This window comes from Lathamus discolor, chromosome 20, assembly GCF_037157495.1.
Source record: "Lathamus discolor isolate bLatDis1 chromosome 20, bLatDis1.hap1, whole genome shotgun sequence".
Lineage (NCBI taxonomy): Eukaryota > Metazoa > Chordata > Aves > Psittaciformes > Psittacidae > Lathamus > Lathamus discolor.
Genome location: NC_088903.1, coordinates 4459604 through 4475020, shown reverse-complemented (window position 1 = coordinate 4475020; position 15417 = coordinate 4459604). Strand labels below are relative to the sequence as shown.

Here is a 15417-nt window from a genome sequence, read left to right as displayed (position 1 = left end):
GCCGGGCGGGAGGTGCGGGGTCGGGGCGGTGGCGCTCCGGGGCGGGGCCGGGGCAGGTTTCGCTTTCGTTTCCCGACAGCGGCGGGGCCGGAGCCGGAGCGGGGCCGGGGTCAAGCGCCGAGGTGCGGGGGGAGCTGCGGGCCGGGGCGGGCGCTCGGCGCAGGCATGGCGGGCCGCACGGTGCGGGTCGGGGGCCTGCCCCCGGAGCTGCCCCCCGACAGGGTGGCCGACAAGCTGACCATCCACTTCCTGCGCTCCCTCAACGGCGGCGGCGAGATCGCCGACGTGCGGGTGCTGCGGGGCGGGCGCCAGGCTTGCGCCCTCGTCACCTTCGAGACGCCGGAAGGTAACGGCCCCTCGAGGGACCGGCCCGTGGGCTCTGCCCGCTCCCGGACCCCCCTGCCCCGTGTGGTCCGGGCAGGGGCGGTGCTGCTGCCCCTCGGTGCGGGGCTGGGCTGATGCCGGTGCTTTTCCCACCCAGTGGCCCAGAGGATCCTGAAGGTAAAGAATCACGTCTTGTCCGTCGGAGGGGAGAAATACCCGCTGGAGGTGACGGCGCACCCCGCAGAGCTGAGCCCCGACGAGGTAGCGCGGAGCAGACGTGGCCGTGGCATCCCCGCTGCCGCTGGGCCTGTGCTTGGGCGAGGGAGACCTCGCGCTCTCCTTTAACCTTAGACTTAAGGCAAATCCCCTTTTATTCCTAGTCAAAGGAGGAATCTTTTCCATGCTGGGGCCACAGGGAGAGTGGGACAGGCCGGGCACACGCTCCTTGGTGTCTGTGCCTGTCAAAGTGAGGAAGAGCAGTCAGACTGGAGGGAAGGGGCGCTTCTCCCTAGCCCATCTGGTGACAAGTGGGGGATCCTGTTAATGCCCTTGTGTGTCATCAGCTGGACACGCACAGTGTATTGCTCCTGAGTCCTGCGCAGCACAGCTCTGGAGACGCGCTGGTGGTAGGAGGCGCTGGGGAGCTTTTTCCTCTTTGTGCAGTTTCAGCAGGGTACGGCAGTAGCCACATCTTGTGTCTCCGTGTCTGCGCCCTGCCAAGGGCATGGGAGTCAGCCTGGCACTGCAAACCCTTCTGCAAGCCCGTGGTGCTTGAAAGTCTGCAGCGGAAGCTCTGGGAGAGCAGGAGAGCAACTGCATTCCAGACGCAGGAGGGACAATGGCTTTCTTGGGCGTGAGCTGTGTGCAGAGCTCTCTGGAGCTGCAGCTCTCTGCTATTTGCCCCTCGCGTTCCTTGCTTGCAGAAAGCTTTTGACCGTGTGTACAAGGTCCAAGAGCTGCTTGGGCTCCTGCCTGTATTGGCTCCCATCTCCGGTGAAAGCAGGATGCTGAGAGGTGTTTGGGTCATGTCGTCTTTCTGCCATAGTATCACAGGGGCTGTGGCAAGCGCTGGGTGCATCTGCCTCCCCCTTGCCTTGGAGAGGGGTATTTTTCATCCTTCTCTCACTCCTTTGCTATCTACTTGCAGATCTTCTTATATGCTTCCGTGATAGTTGACTATGGCAAGCTTCCTACTGGCAAAGCCCTCCTGAGGAACTTGTATAAAGGCTACAGCAATGTGCAGCTCAACTTTGACGCCAGGAATGCCCACTGCATAGTCAAGGGGCCGTTCACTGAGCTGCAGGCCTTCAGCAGAGAGCTGCTGGGCAGCCTGAACCTCCAGAGCCGAGCTGCTGGGGAGATCCTCCTGCCAGATTCCAGCCATGTGGCCAAAGAGACCAGAGTGCCTGATCCCCAGCAAGAGCCTGACTCTGCTGAGTCAGCACAAGACACAGCAAAGCTCCTGAACTGGGACCAGGCATGTGAAGAGGCGGGTACAGCTCCATCGCCCTGGGGCCCCGTGGATGAGAAAGCTGTGGAGCACCTGGAGGACTTTTCCCTAGTGATGGACTCAGACATTTACTTGTACATGCAGAGGTTCTGTGCTGCCAAGTACCAGGGCGTGCTACAGCAGCATCGTGTGGATGTGGTGGATGTCAGCAGCGATGGCATCACCATGCTGTACTTCCAACCCCAACCCGCTGCAGGGACGGCCGGGGACATGGATGCCCTGCGAGAGGCCCGCTTGGCCCTGCAGAAGCTTTACCAGCAGCTGGAGGTGAGCTTGCGCAAGGAGAAGATCACCAAGGGAGGACTGGGTATGGACAGCCAGGCTCTCAGGGCGCTGACACACGAGCTGCAGGAGCTGTATCCCCAGTTGCTCTGCCATGAGGACGTGAAGCAGCTTTATCTTATTGGAAACCTCATTGATGTGTCCGAGGCCAAGCAGTACCTTCAGGATTTCAGTGCCAGAAGAGGCACCACACAGGCCACAGTCAGCAGCTCCCTGCCCTCGCAGCCAACAACCTCCCACACCACAGAGAACACACTGCACAGGCCCAGGGAGCCTGCAGGCACCTCAGCCTCAAGGCTCAGCCCAGGCAGGCCAAAGCTGAGAGGTGAGCTCAAACCCCCTGCCAGCTTCAGCACCCTGAAAGCTGAGAGGTCTCAGGACCCCCCACCGGTGGGGCCCTCCGGAAAACACCCATTGCAAAGAGATGCTCTAATTCCAAGTCACCCGACGGCACTGACCCAGCGGTACCAGCCTCGTGTCTCTACAGCAGGTGTGGATTTGGGGTCAGCAGAGTCTCAGCAGAAGGACCCCAAAGAATGGGAGCAGATGAAAGGAGGTGCCAGGCTCACAAGACACAAGGCTCTGTCTGCCTTTGGGGGCAAAGACAACAGAGACTCTAAAGGCTCAGGTCCCATCAAGCATCACTCACTCGCTAGCACATCCAGTGCCTTTGACACAACAAGGACCTCTAAACCCTCCGAACCCAAGCCCCTTCTGCAGCGTTCCAACAGCTTCTCCCTGCCAAGAGCAAAGGAAAGCGAGAAGCCGCAGGGCACGGCGGGGGCAGGCAGGGGCGGTGGAAGGGTGAGTGAAGAGATGAGCCTGGACTCTCTGCAGTGGTCTTACCTGAAGGACGTTCACCGCGCCGCTGTCGCTGAGCTGTGCAGCGACGGGGGGGTGCAGCTCTCGGAGCACCGCGCTGGGGACTGCACCGTGCTGACGCTACAGGCGGAGGGTAGGGAGAAGCTTTTCCAGGCGAAATGGAAAGTGGAAGCTCTCGTGCAGAAGTGTCCTGACCTTGTGTGTCAGAGCATGAGCTATTCCGAGCTTGCTGTAGACGGTCCAGACGACAGTGCCCTGAGTGAACTATGCAGCCTCTTGCGAGGAAACTCCTTCCAGGTTGGCTTCAGCAAAGACAGGTACAACCTGTACCTTGCCTGCCCCAAGGAGATGCTGCCAGGAGTGACTGAGGCTTTCCAAGTGTTTTCTTCCAGTAGGCTCCCTGCCCTGAAGTCTCCAGGACCTGAGAGTACAGGGTGCCCTAGTGCTGTCCAGCCAAGCAGGAGCCAGGACACGGTGCTGGGTGCAGCCCTTTCTGGCAGCCTCGAGTCCCTACAGATGGACCTGCAGGACCTGACCATTAGCGATAAAGCAGAGCTCGCAGATGGGATCCGGGCTAAGAGGTCCCCAAGCCTTTGGGGGCTCCAGCACACACTGGGGCAGGAGGATGCCAATGGCTGCGTTGATTCGGGGGCTGAGCAAGGGGGAGGCGACCTTCTGAGCCCCGCTGTGGTGGATCACTCAAGCCCCACCGGTCTGAGGGAGTCCCAGGAGCAGCTGAAGACCCAACTGCCTGTGGGGGAGCCGGACGCGGCACGGCTGAGGCAGGTTTTGCCGGGCAGGTTCCAGTTTGCAAGAGACAAGAGCAGAGGAGGCAATGGCGAGGCGATGGGCCGGCTGCGCTCCCCCGTGCCTGCAGCGGATGGGGATGCTCACTCTCTGCCCGCCCGGCTGTGCAGCCCCATGGCCCCGGCCAGGGCTCTGCTCCCCGCAGGCAGGAGCAGTGCGCAGGAGGGGCAGACAAGAGGCCCCAGCCCTGGGCAGGAAAGCAGCAGGACCGCTCCGGGCCGGTGCGATGCCTGCCATGGCTCAGCCGTGACCTGCCCGGCGCGCTGCGGTCACTCGCTGTGCAGGACGTGCTTCGCAGGGGACAGCCCGCAGCTGCCCTGCTGCAGCCTCTCCACGCTTACCCCGGGCTGCAGGATCCCAGGGAAGTTCCAGATCTCCTCCTTGTCTCAGAGTCTGCCGGGCTACTACCGAGACCCAACGCTCCAGGTTGTCTACATCATCCCTGACGGTGTGCAAGGGGTAGGTACCAGCGCTGGGGCTTCCCCAGCCCGCTGCAGGACATGCGATGGGTTCTGCATGCAGGACGTGCAGTGTGGCTGGGGTGGGAGGGGGGGGCTGTGTGGCAGGAGGAGGAGGGCAGCCCCGGCTCCATGCCCCACGTGCAAAGCAGCGGAGGGGTTGAAGCGTGGCTCTGCTCCAGGTTCGGGAGCAGCTTGCTGCAAGCTCTGCTTTAGTTCCAAGTCACTAGCAGGCCATGGGGCCACAAGCTGGCGAGATGTCAGACGCCAGCCCCAAGGCACAGCACTCAGGGGGTTGTTTAAAACGTTTTCTTCCTGTTCCAAGGTTGGTGACCCCCACCCAGGACAGCCTTACAAAGGGGGGCATTTCTGTGCCTTCCTGCCGGACAACAGGGAAGGGCAGAAGACAGCAGTGCTTCTGAAGAAGGCATTTGATTGCGGGCTGACGTTTCACATCAAGTCCTGCAATGGCGAGGAAAGAGTGACATGGGGCCTTATCCCACACAAAACCTCCTGGGACGGAGGCAAAGCCAGGTATGACCCAGCTCATCCCAAGTTTCCAGGTGTGGGGTTTTCTAGTAGCAATTGAAGGGGGAGAACCATGGGCTCCAGCTCACCCCATCCTGCTGTGAGTGGCTCTTCCAGGCTCTCCCAGCAGCAGCTGGGGACTCTGCTTCAGCTCGCAGGGTCTGGCAGACCAGCTCTGGCCCCCCCCAGCTGGAGCTAAGCCCTTGCCCATCCCACACCTTTAAGTTCCCTATGGATGGGAATTCCCTATGGATGGGAATTCCGGGCCCCGTTCACTCACAGTTCCCCTGCCTTTCCCCGTGTCTCTGCAGCCCAGCCCTGGGTCCAAGCTGTGACTTCCACTCCCAGCCCCGCTGAATGCATGGGGCAAAAATAGGCTGCGCTCCCCTCTTCCTGTACTGGAAGGAACAGGAAGGTTCCGGAAGGTGGTTTTAGCACCATCAGCAGGATTCACACCACTTCCCTCTCCGCCCCACAGGAATGGTTATCCGGATGCCCTGTATCTCCGGGAGGTTTGCACTGTACTGAAGAAACTGGACATTGCATGAGCCTCCCTGCGCAGCAGCCACAGCTCCCGCCTCGCTTCACCTTCCTCTCCAGCTGAAACAAGAGCAGCTTAACACAGGCAGCTCAAGAGAGAGCTGATGTTTGTCCTCCTGTGGCCCCAGAGGCAGCCAGGAGTCAGGTTAGTGACAGCAGCACCTCCGTCCCCAGCCTCAGCATGGACCAGAGCTCCCCTGCAAGGCCGGGATGCGCATCCTCAGCAGCCGGTGATGCAGCTTGTGTCAGGCTGAGCCCTGACGTGGATTTCAGCAGCACGACCCAAGCCGGGGCAGGAGCCTGCCTCAGCTCGGGCAGATGGTGCAGTCCTAAAGCTGCCTGCACCCAGCTCCAGCCCTGCTCTGGGGCCAGCAGGAACCCTGCTGCTCTGCTGGGGGAGCACCGACAGCACAGGTGAGAGCTGCCTCCGTGGGACCATAGAGCCTGTCCCTGCCTGTCCCTGCAGGAACACAATAAACGTTTATCCCCACATGTTTAGTGGTTGGTCACCCCGTTATCACCCCAGGCACCTGCTTCAATCTCAACTGGCTACAGAGACACCCAGACACAGAGTAAAGGGCAGAGAGCAGCTAATGGCTTGCTACACACAAATAGGTGCCCTCTGGACCAGGGCGTTAGAGCATCACTGCAACAATGGAGTAGGCAGTGAGCAGCCCTCCTTGAGAGGAGAGATGCGTTCTCTCCCTTGGGAAGTAAACTGACTGTGTCCACCCGCTGCCTGCCTGGGGAAGGAAGAGGCAGAGCTGGGGCAGAGGGTTCGCTCCAACAGCAGATTGAGCAGCAGACCATGGGCAGGGTGGGTTGTTATGCTTTTAATTAACATCTGAAACACATAAGGCATATGGTAACATCAGACAGAAGAGCATTACACAGCATAGTCATGTAAACAGCATTGGCACACTTGCTTTCTGTCCAACTTGGTTACACGCACAAAGCGGAATACAAAGATCTGCCATGTGGCTGTAGGATGAGTTTCACTCGTGTCACACTCCAAACCAACACAACTCGGACAGCACAGACCAGACTGGATGGTGTGAGAGGCTCAGTCTAATGTATTTCACATCACGCTCGTGTAATACTCACCGGTCCACTTTGCCATCACCAGGGCTTGGCACACTAGAGCCTTCATTAGACAACAGTGTGGCTTCACACCTCTCACAGCAGCTGTAAGGGGGCCAGCATCCTGCACCAGTTAACGCCTGAGGCCCACAGTGCTGCTTACTTCTCCCTGGTCAACCGATTCTAGTTCAATCCCATTGTCCAAAACGGTACAGCTGAACTCCTTCCTCCAGCTCAAAAGTATCTGGCAGGGGTCATGCTCCTCTATGCAAACAGAAGCTGCAATGCAGGTGAGCTCGAGAGAATCCAGAGTCAAAAACGTGACAGAAGCAGCCTGGTGATAGCAAAGGGGTTGCATTTTGTCCCAGACCAGTCTGGGAAGGCGCCTGCAGTGAATGGCCCTGCACAGGCACCTCTGCACTGAGCAGCCACAGTGGACAGGGCCGGGCACGCTGCTCCTGCCGTGAGCTGCTCACTTCCACCACCTTTGGATCAGGCAATCAGCAACAGAAACGCTAAATGGCACTTGCTGGAGCTGGAATGGCACCCTGCCATCGAGCACAGGAAGCTCCTGTCTCCTCACTCTGCCCTAAGCAGTTAACAGGGAGTGGAATGAATCTGATCCTGGGGTTTCGTTTGGTTTTTGCTTTGGTCCTTAGTACACAAACCTGCTGGTTAACATGGAGTTAAGACACTTGGAGTTGTTGTACATCAGTTCTATACTTAGCCCATAAAATGTCCATTAGAAAAAGGTAAAAAAAAAAATCCCCAAACAAACCCAACCTAAGAAGAACCAACCCCAACCCATAGAGGGGAGCAGCGTGAGTGAGGCAGTGGAGAGCAAGGTTACACTTCATCCTGGCTTTCTGTAGAAAACGCTGTTGCTACCAAGGGACATAAAACAGACAGTGCTAAACACAAACCAATAGTAACTGCTCAGCACTTGGGCCCTGATAAGGGCTTCAGGAATGTGGAGGGAGAACACATGAGCAGCTACAGGAAGGGAGTCTGGAGCTGGAATTGATTCCAAGGCAGCAGATAAAGCCTTGCTCAAGGACTGCCTACAGCCAAGCAGCTGCCCTCGGGGAGACAAGGGCTCGATGGAGCTCTTCTGGACTGGGGAACACAGAACCCCAGCCTGGGAGGGCTGTAACACATGAAAAGGGAGCGCCTCATCCATGGCAAGTCAGACTACATCACTAGTGTTGACGAAACAGAGCTAGCAAAAGTCACAACAGGTTTTTGGCAATACTTTGAAAGGCCAGAATGGAAAAGGCTCCAGTGACCTCCTAGTCCTTACGGGCATGTCGAAGAAGGCACCGAGATACTGTTTTCTGAGGAGGAGCCCAAGGCAGCACGGCAGAGGTGTCCTATGGGGAGCTGCATCGGGAGGGACAGCCTGCGAGAGCCTTTCTATGCTGCCTGTTGTCTAACGAGCATCCAAGTAAGGCACTGAGCACACGCTTGGCCGAGAGTAAAGCAAGGAGAGGATGTTACTGGGACAGACAGTGGGAGAGTGTTCCCCTTTCCAAGTGTGCAGAACCTGAAGGTGTGCAGGGCTGTGCTGCGTGTGAGCACACCGCTCCCTCACCAAGGGGAAGTTCGGTTCCTCAGAGGTCCAGACTTCCCATTCTAGCGATTTAGACAGCGCTCCTGTTGTCAGACCCGGTAAAGCAGCATTAGACTCTGTCGGACTGAACCTGAATTGGCACGAGAGGGCAGGCTGAAAGGAGAAGCAGCAGGATTTTGGATTCAGAAAGGCTCAAAGTTGTGCTTGTGAGTTGCGTTAAGACCATGTTTGTGAAGCTCCCGTATGGAGCGCAGGAGATGCACTGACAAGGATGTGTGACAGGCTCCAGCCTCCTCTGAGCTCCAAGGGAATGGGGTTGGTTTAACGCTTCATGTGCCACGGCAGAGGCCAAACAAATCCCATGAAGCCTTCCCACCACAGCTCCTGTCATGCCCCCACAATGGGGGGCAGCAGGTACAAAGTGGGGAAGCTGGGGTCCTCAGGCAAGGGGGGATACCACAGATCAGATTTGACTGGGGTACAAATAGAGCCCTGCCAGAGCAGCATTGTGAGCTGGTCCTGCTCGGAGCACCAAGCCCGCAGCCAAGGACTCTCCCCTAGGGTCAGGATGCATCCAAGGAAGCTCCTCAAGGTCAAAGCCCTCCCTTTGTTAGGTGAGTGACTGCACAGTTTGGAGCACCGGCCATAACCTTAAGAATGAATTCTCGGGTCAGAAGCGTAGTGACAAATCCATGTGACACCCAAATCTGCAGGCGATGGAGCTTTAACTGAACAGCAGCTTTCATTTGGTCTCAAAGTATTGGCTCAGCAGCAGTAGAGCCAGGGCAAGGCCCCCAGGGGCTGTGCCTGTGCTCTGCTAAAGAACTAGGGTCTAAGCACCTGCAATACAACACTGAGAGGAGCATAGAGCTGGACCCTCCTCACCTGCACAGGAACCCCAGCCCTGCACAGTGCTGCTCTTTAGCATATGGGGTCCTTCACCCCCTCCTTGGGGTTTGTCACAATAGGCAGCTCTTCGTGGTGCCCTCAGGTTTACCTTTTCAAATCCAAAATGAAGCCTAAAAGCCTCCAGCAGCCCCAGTCCATGGCACAGCCTCGAGGCAGGCACAAACTGCATCTCAGACTGCTCCGGGCTGAAAAGGGTCCAGCAGGAAGAGGAAGCACCACCCTGGATGAGTGCTCACAGCACTGGGCTCAGGGCTCTGCACAGCTCCATTTCCAAATGTACAGAAGAAAGTAAGGAGAAACTGGAGTTCTGGCCTGGGAGGAGCATCCCAGGCAGCTCCTGAGCCCTCAGGGTTGGAAGAGAGCCCAAGAGTCCCATGACTTGCAGTTTCAGAGGAAGAAGAGGCAAGCCCTGCAGCAGCACTGAATCACGAGCTCAGAGCTGGTTCAAGTGGATACCTATCGAGCTAGCAAGAAGAGGATGGAAAGCACTATTTCAACTGCTCAAGATGCCCAGGCCAAGAGGCTTGGCAGAGCTGGGCTGTTTACCATCTACAGCAATAACCTGGCAATAGCTCCACTGAGCCAGAGAGGAGCCAGCCCAGGCTCCTGGGAAGTGCTTACAGGCCTGGTTCTTGCAAGTTACTCCCCCCGCTGCAGCCCCTTCCCAGCGCACACCGAAAAGCAAGCATTAACGGGCTTGGTTTGTTCCCATCCTGCTAAAGTCTGGTTCAACACTGCAGCCCTTGGAAACACAAACACGAGGGTGAACTTTAGCCTTAACAATACCAGCTTGGAGCCCAACATTAATAAAGCACAGAGCCAACATCAATTGTTCCAGTCATTTGAGACACAGTTGAGTCCTTATGGTCTCTAAAAATCAGACACAATTTAGATCTCCCTATGCAGTTTGGAAGCAGAAAATGGACAAGATCAAGTTACCCAATTGGACCTTTTCTTCTGTATTCACAGACCAGCCTGTCAGGTTATCTGCTGACTGCGCAGAGAAGTGACTGCAAATGAAGTGCAAGATGCCCTAGACTCCAGGATGGTCATTTAGAAGGCAAAGACAACGCAGCCTGTTACGAACTGACTGGTGTTAGAGGCCTACGAAGGCAGAGGGAAGAGGGTGGTTAGTGTAAAGAGAAGAGTAGCCAGTGCTAGAATGAAACTGGGCCAGCTCTGCTTTTGCTCTGGCTGTGGAGCAAACTTCCCAAGTCTGGCCCCATCTCCTGACAGAGCAGTGCTTCAGCAGGGCCAGGTTCAGTGGAGACCCCTTGGCAGTTCCTACAGCATTTAACACCTTGTCTCTACAGGGATGGGCTGGGCAGTTGTTAACCACCAACTGCTGGAAGCTGCAGCTGCACTGCCAGGGGAAAAGGAGGGGAGTTTGGAAACTCAGTAGGGAAACAAGTGATGAGGAAAGTGTATGAAATGAGCAGGCTTCAAACCAGACAGCGAGGGCAAGGGGTCGGTTACAATGAAAGCATGCAAACCTCAGCTGAACGTTAACCACGGTGTTCTGGTGAAGATGGAAGCTACTGATCTGTCCATTTCCAGGTCCCAAAGAGATCAAGGAGTTAACCCACGAATTCACAATCTGCACCCATCTCTTCTTAGTTCTCTTCTTTTTTGGACTCTTCCTTGGGTGCTTCAGGAACCAGGATGACCTTTCCAACATTCTTCTTCTCTTGCATCTGCCTCATGGCATCTGCCACCTGGAAGCGACAGGAACCCTGTGAGACCCACACCCACCATGCACTGGCCCTTCCTGGGTGCCTGGTCCACCCCGACTAGCCCAGGGCCCATCCAGGGGCAGCTTTCCTGGCAGGGTGCCTCTGCACAGAAGCATTTTGGACAGAGCTGGGCAGCTCCCCCAGTCTAGGGACATGAGGTATCCCCATGTGATCCCCATGTGAGAAACTGGCCTCATGGATTCACACAGACCAGCTCCAACAGGACGAAGGATGCTCTGCAAACCATGGAGAGAAGCGCACGTCTCCACAGCTTCCTCGCCACAGGGGAGCACCGCAGAAACCCAGGCAACGGCCAGGACAGCGCTTCTACCATCACCCCCCCACACAGAACAAGCATGCACAGGGGTCTATTGTTATAAAGCAGAACAGCACCTGGGCCAGGCCTGGATTCATCAGTTTTCCTTAAGCACTTGCACCAGACTATGGGTATGAACATTGACTGTCACTAAGCCCTACCCCAGCAAAGGATTCCCAAGGGGAGAATGTGCCTGGGCACATGGATGCAACAGCACAGAGCAGAGCTGCTGAACACTGCCACTCCCAACATCCTCATTCTGCTTCACTGCCGGGCTCTGTCTCCCTGGTGGAAGGGCAGTAGCAGCATTCCCAGCTGTCTGCTCCATTACAGGCTGCAAACTCAGGGCAGTTTCCAGTCTGATGCATAACCCAGACCCTCTATGGGCTGCTGCTGTGCATGGAGCACAGCTGAGCACCTGCCCTATTCCATAGGGATGCTGTCTGGTGCTGCCCAACTCTGTGTACTGGAGCAAAGAGCCCAGCCCCTCTACTCCCCCCTAACATCTTAAGAGCACAAAAGCACTGAATACCTGAGGAGAAATGGTTATTAAACATCTGCAACAGCTCAGCCCCCATGAGCAAGGTGTTCACACTGAACCAGAGCTCACTGTGCACAATACACTCACCCAGTAATTTCTGGGTGCCGCAACCTGTATGTTAACTCAGACTCACCTGATCAAAAGGCCATACAGAGTCTATTTTGGGCTTGATTTTGCCTTGACTGTAAAGGTTATCCAGCTTGGACAGAACACATCCAATGAGCTCGAATTCTTCGTCCATGGAGCCAAGGTCATAGCCACACACAGCCTTGTTATGATGTAGGAGCTGCAAGGCATTGATGCTGAACTGGTTCCACCAGGTTTTAGCCATAGCCACGAGGCTCTTCTTCTGCCCAGTGAGCAGGTTTGCTACCCCTAAAAAGAAAGGAAGCCACGGATGAGCTGGAATGACCACAACCCAAGAGGCAGCAGGCACCCCATGGAACAGCTCAGACTATATGCAGGGCAACAGCTAACCAGAGTGATGGAGGACAGAGGCAAGAACTGGATCACATCAGGATCAGCCCATTTGACCTTCCATGGAAGCAGGAACCTGCCTCGGCCTTGGGGCACGCACAACTTGGATCATAGGCACCCATAAAAGACCAAAATGCAGAACAACTCCTCTCTTGGGAGGGCAGCAGCAGCACAGCTGGACCGGCAGAGGCAAGAGAGGGTTACAGGTCACATCCAGGCAGGCTGGCAGGGCAGCACTCCCCTCTACAGCCAGGCTTCCCCAGGGGAGCCACACGCTGCAGCAGCGGGGACAGCAGAAGCCGTACACTGGTGCGTGTGTCTGGAATCCCACTGGGGGTTGTGTGAGGGCTTTGTCTGGGGGACAAAATCACAGTGTTCCAGGGCTGGGGAATGGAGAGATAAGTATTCAGTAGCCTCAAACCTCATCACCCACACATCCTCTGGCAGAAAAGCAAGGCTCTATTAGCGCTGTGCATTAAGTCAGCCTGGACAAAGCAGCTGTGCCAGCATTCCTCGTGAGGACATTCCAGCTTCCCCCTGCAGGCACTGGCTCGTACTTGGAGAGACATCTCACCATGGGAGCGAAGAGCCTCGGAGCCTGTGAGCAAAGCTCTGGAAGCACAGCACAAACCTCACTCCCCTCAGGCAAAGCGTCCTAAAGACCTTTTGTGAAATAGCAGCACTTCACACACACAGCAGTGAGCAACAGGCACGGAGCATCCCATGCAGATCCCCATGCACGCTGCCATCACACGCTCCCCCCGGTGCAGGAGCAGGGCTTTGGGCACACTCTGCTCACACTCACCGTAAGTGATGAGTTTGCCCATCGGCTTCAAGAGGTGAAACGCTTTGGACGTATCAGATCCTCCCAGGGGGTCCAGGACAATGTCGACACCTAGAAGGAATCGAGAGTAACCAGGAGTTTCTGTGCACCAGAGACACACGCAGGACGGGTGTTTGAGTCCTCCAGCACTCAGTACCTTTGGGAGAGATTTTCCGGACCTCCTCCGCGTAATCCATCGTTCTGTAGTCAATGGGGTGAGCGACCCCGCTGCTCCGGAGCGCGTCGTGCTTGGAGGCAGACGCTGTGCCAAAAATGGTGACGTTTTCGACAGTCTTGCACAGCTGGATGGCAGCAGTGCCCACGCCACCTGAGAAGAGCAGTGAGAAAGGCTTAGAGGCAAACATCCCCAGCAGGCAGGAAAGCCGCTGGAGAGGTAAATTATCCCTGCTTGGACTGATGGCACAGCGCCGGGAGGGGACGGAACAACCCGATGCCTGTGACACACTGGTGGAGACTGACCCCAGCTGCTGGGAAATGGGGTCAGTCCCGACCTGTTCTGATCGCTTCCTCCCCATGGTACCCGTTCAGAGGCTGCACACTGAAGGCAAGAGTCTCAGCATGGGCTGGCAAGGACTATTTACCTGCAGCCATGTGGATGAGGACACTTTGGTTTGGTCTCAGGTTTCCAAAGTCGAACAGGATCATGTAGGCAGTGATGTAGTTGACAGGAAGAGCAGCCGCTTCCTCGAAGCTCATCCCCGCAGGCATCAGGAAAGTCTGACGGGCTGGAACGTTCACCACTTCTTGCCAGAGCCCCGACTTCGCCAGGACCATCACCTTATCACCAACCTACAATCAAACAGAGGACAAGGCGGTCTGAAACAAGGCCAGGTTTGCAGAAGTCATCACACAGCAGAGCCAGGCACACACGTGTCTGCGGGCACTGCAGCACCCCGTGATGCACTCCCTGAGCACCAACACCAGGGCACCTCCTGCCATGGACCCGCATGTACCAACAGACCCCCGAGGAGGTCAGAGGGATGGGGCCTGTGTCCTGCCCTGGGAGCAGGAGTCTGAGCACTGAAACATCGCTGCTGCCCCTTGTAAAGGATCGTTCTGCTCACAGGCAGGAGGCTTGGGGCAATGCTTAACAGGAAGAGCCCTGCAAAACGCATGTCCAAGCTTAGAAAAACCTCCCAGGTCTCAACCTCAAGCCTGAAGTCTGAGGCACCCCCAAACATCTGCTCTTAATGCCACTGGGCAAGAAATATCTGCTCGCTCTGCGATGGGAAAGATACAGCGAAACACAGCAAGCAGACAAGAGACAGAGCCACAGCAGGGAGCACAAAGGCTCCTCAGCTTGTGGGTCTGGCATTTCCACTTCAGTCAACCAAGATGTTTTCCTGGAGGAACAGGAATCACCTTTGAGCACTGTGGTTTTTGAGACACTCCGTTTCCCTCGCTGTTCACCCCAGAATCGTTTTAAAGCACCACAACTGCAGGAGCCCTGAGACCCGAAGGTCTGGGATGTGCAGAGCCAACTCTCCTGTCCCCTGAGGTGCTGGAAATGAGGCAACCAGAGCCTCGCAAACCACAAACCCAGCACCAAGAGCAGCCAACCTGCTCCTGCCGGCACCTCAGCACCCTCAGACGGCTCCTGAAAGCCCTGCAGCAGCTAGAGGTTTCCTTCCACATTCGTGGAGTTGAAAAGGATGTTCACAAATGTGTTCAGGAACGGCACAGTCCTGCTTTAGCTCAACATCCTACCAGGGCTTGCCACCACCAAGAACAGCTTGCACAGAGAACCACGGAAAGGTTTGAGTAGGAAGGGATCGTAAAGCCCATCCAGCTCCAACCACGGGCAGGGACCCCTTCCACTGGGGCAGCTTGCTCCAAGCCCCTGTGTCCAACCTGGCCTTGAGCACTGCCAGGGATGGGGCAGCCACAGCTTCTCTGGGCACCCTGTGCCAGCGCCTCAGCACCCTCACAGGGAAGAGCTTCTGCCTAAGAGCTCAGCTCAGGCTCCCCTCGGGCAGGTTCAAGCCGTGCCCCTGGCCCTGGCCCTCGCCCCTTGCCCAAAGCCCCCCTCCAGGCTCCCTCAGGCTCCGCCGCCCTTTGTCCCGGGGCTTTGTTTGCTGCCGGGGCTGCACGGGCGGGGAACCGCCCCCCCCCCCCCCCGCCGGTCGGGCCGGGACCGGGACCTCGCGGGGCCACCGGGGCCGCACCTGCCGGGCGGCGGGGCGGGGCCAACGCAGTGCGGCGGGGAGAGCCGAGCCCATCCGAACCGAACCGAACCGAACCGAGCCGAGCCCAACGGAGCCGCCCCGCCCTCACCTGCCGGTCGTCGACGCCGTCCCCGAGGGCGCGGACGACGCCGGCGCACTCCATGCCGGGGCAGACGGGCGGCGGCGGCAGGCGGTCGTACAGCCCCTGCCTCGCCAGCAGGTCCGCGAAGTTGAGGCCGCAGGCGTGGACGCGCACCGAGACCTCTCCCGGCCCCGGGCCGCTGCTGCGCCGCGACTGCACCTTCAGCTTCTCGTAGCCGCCGAAGCCCGTCAGCACCAGCGCCCGGTGCTCGGCCGCTTCATCGCCGCCCGCGGGAGGCTCGGGGCCGGGGGCCGGCTCGGGGGCGGTGGCGGCGGCCGGGGCCGGTTCGGCGGACATGGCGGAGCGGAGCTGCGGGAGCGGATGCGGGAGCGGGGCGGCGGCGGGCGGCGAAAAGCCGGGGCCCGGCCG

At 57.7% G+C, this 15417-nt stretch overlaps 2 protein-coding genes across 2 annotated transcripts; one reads left to right on the top strand and one right to left on the bottom strand.

Moving 5' to 3' along the window:
- Positions 1 to 77: 77 nt before the first annotated feature.
- On the top strand, positions 78 to 5719 carry LOC136023892 (uncharacterized). The gene is made up of 5 exons (XM_065698880.1): positions 78 to 346; positions 482 to 585; positions 1472 to 4204; positions 4529 to 4737; positions 5210 to 5719. Exons 1-5 carry the CDS (start codon positions 166 to 168, stop codon positions 5277 to 5279), a joined length of 3297 nt encoding a protein of 1098 aa, XP_065554952.1. The 5' UTR covers positions 78 to 165; the 3' UTR covers positions 5280 to 5719.
- A 4224-nt stretch (positions 5720 to 9943) lies between these two features.
- Positions 9944 to 15417, bottom strand: VAT1 (vesicle amine transport 1). Its single transcript, XM_065698929.1, has 6 exons — positions 15016 to 15417; positions 13323 to 13530; positions 12878 to 13048; positions 12703 to 12792; positions 11554 to 11795; positions 9944 to 10545 (listed from the first exon to the last, which is right to left on the bottom strand). The coding sequence occupies exons 1-6, from the start codon at positions 15343 to 15345 to the stop codon at positions 10444 to 10446; spliced, it is 1143 nt and encodes a 380-aa protein (XP_065555001.1). The 5' UTR covers positions 15346 to 15417; the 3' UTR covers positions 9944 to 10443.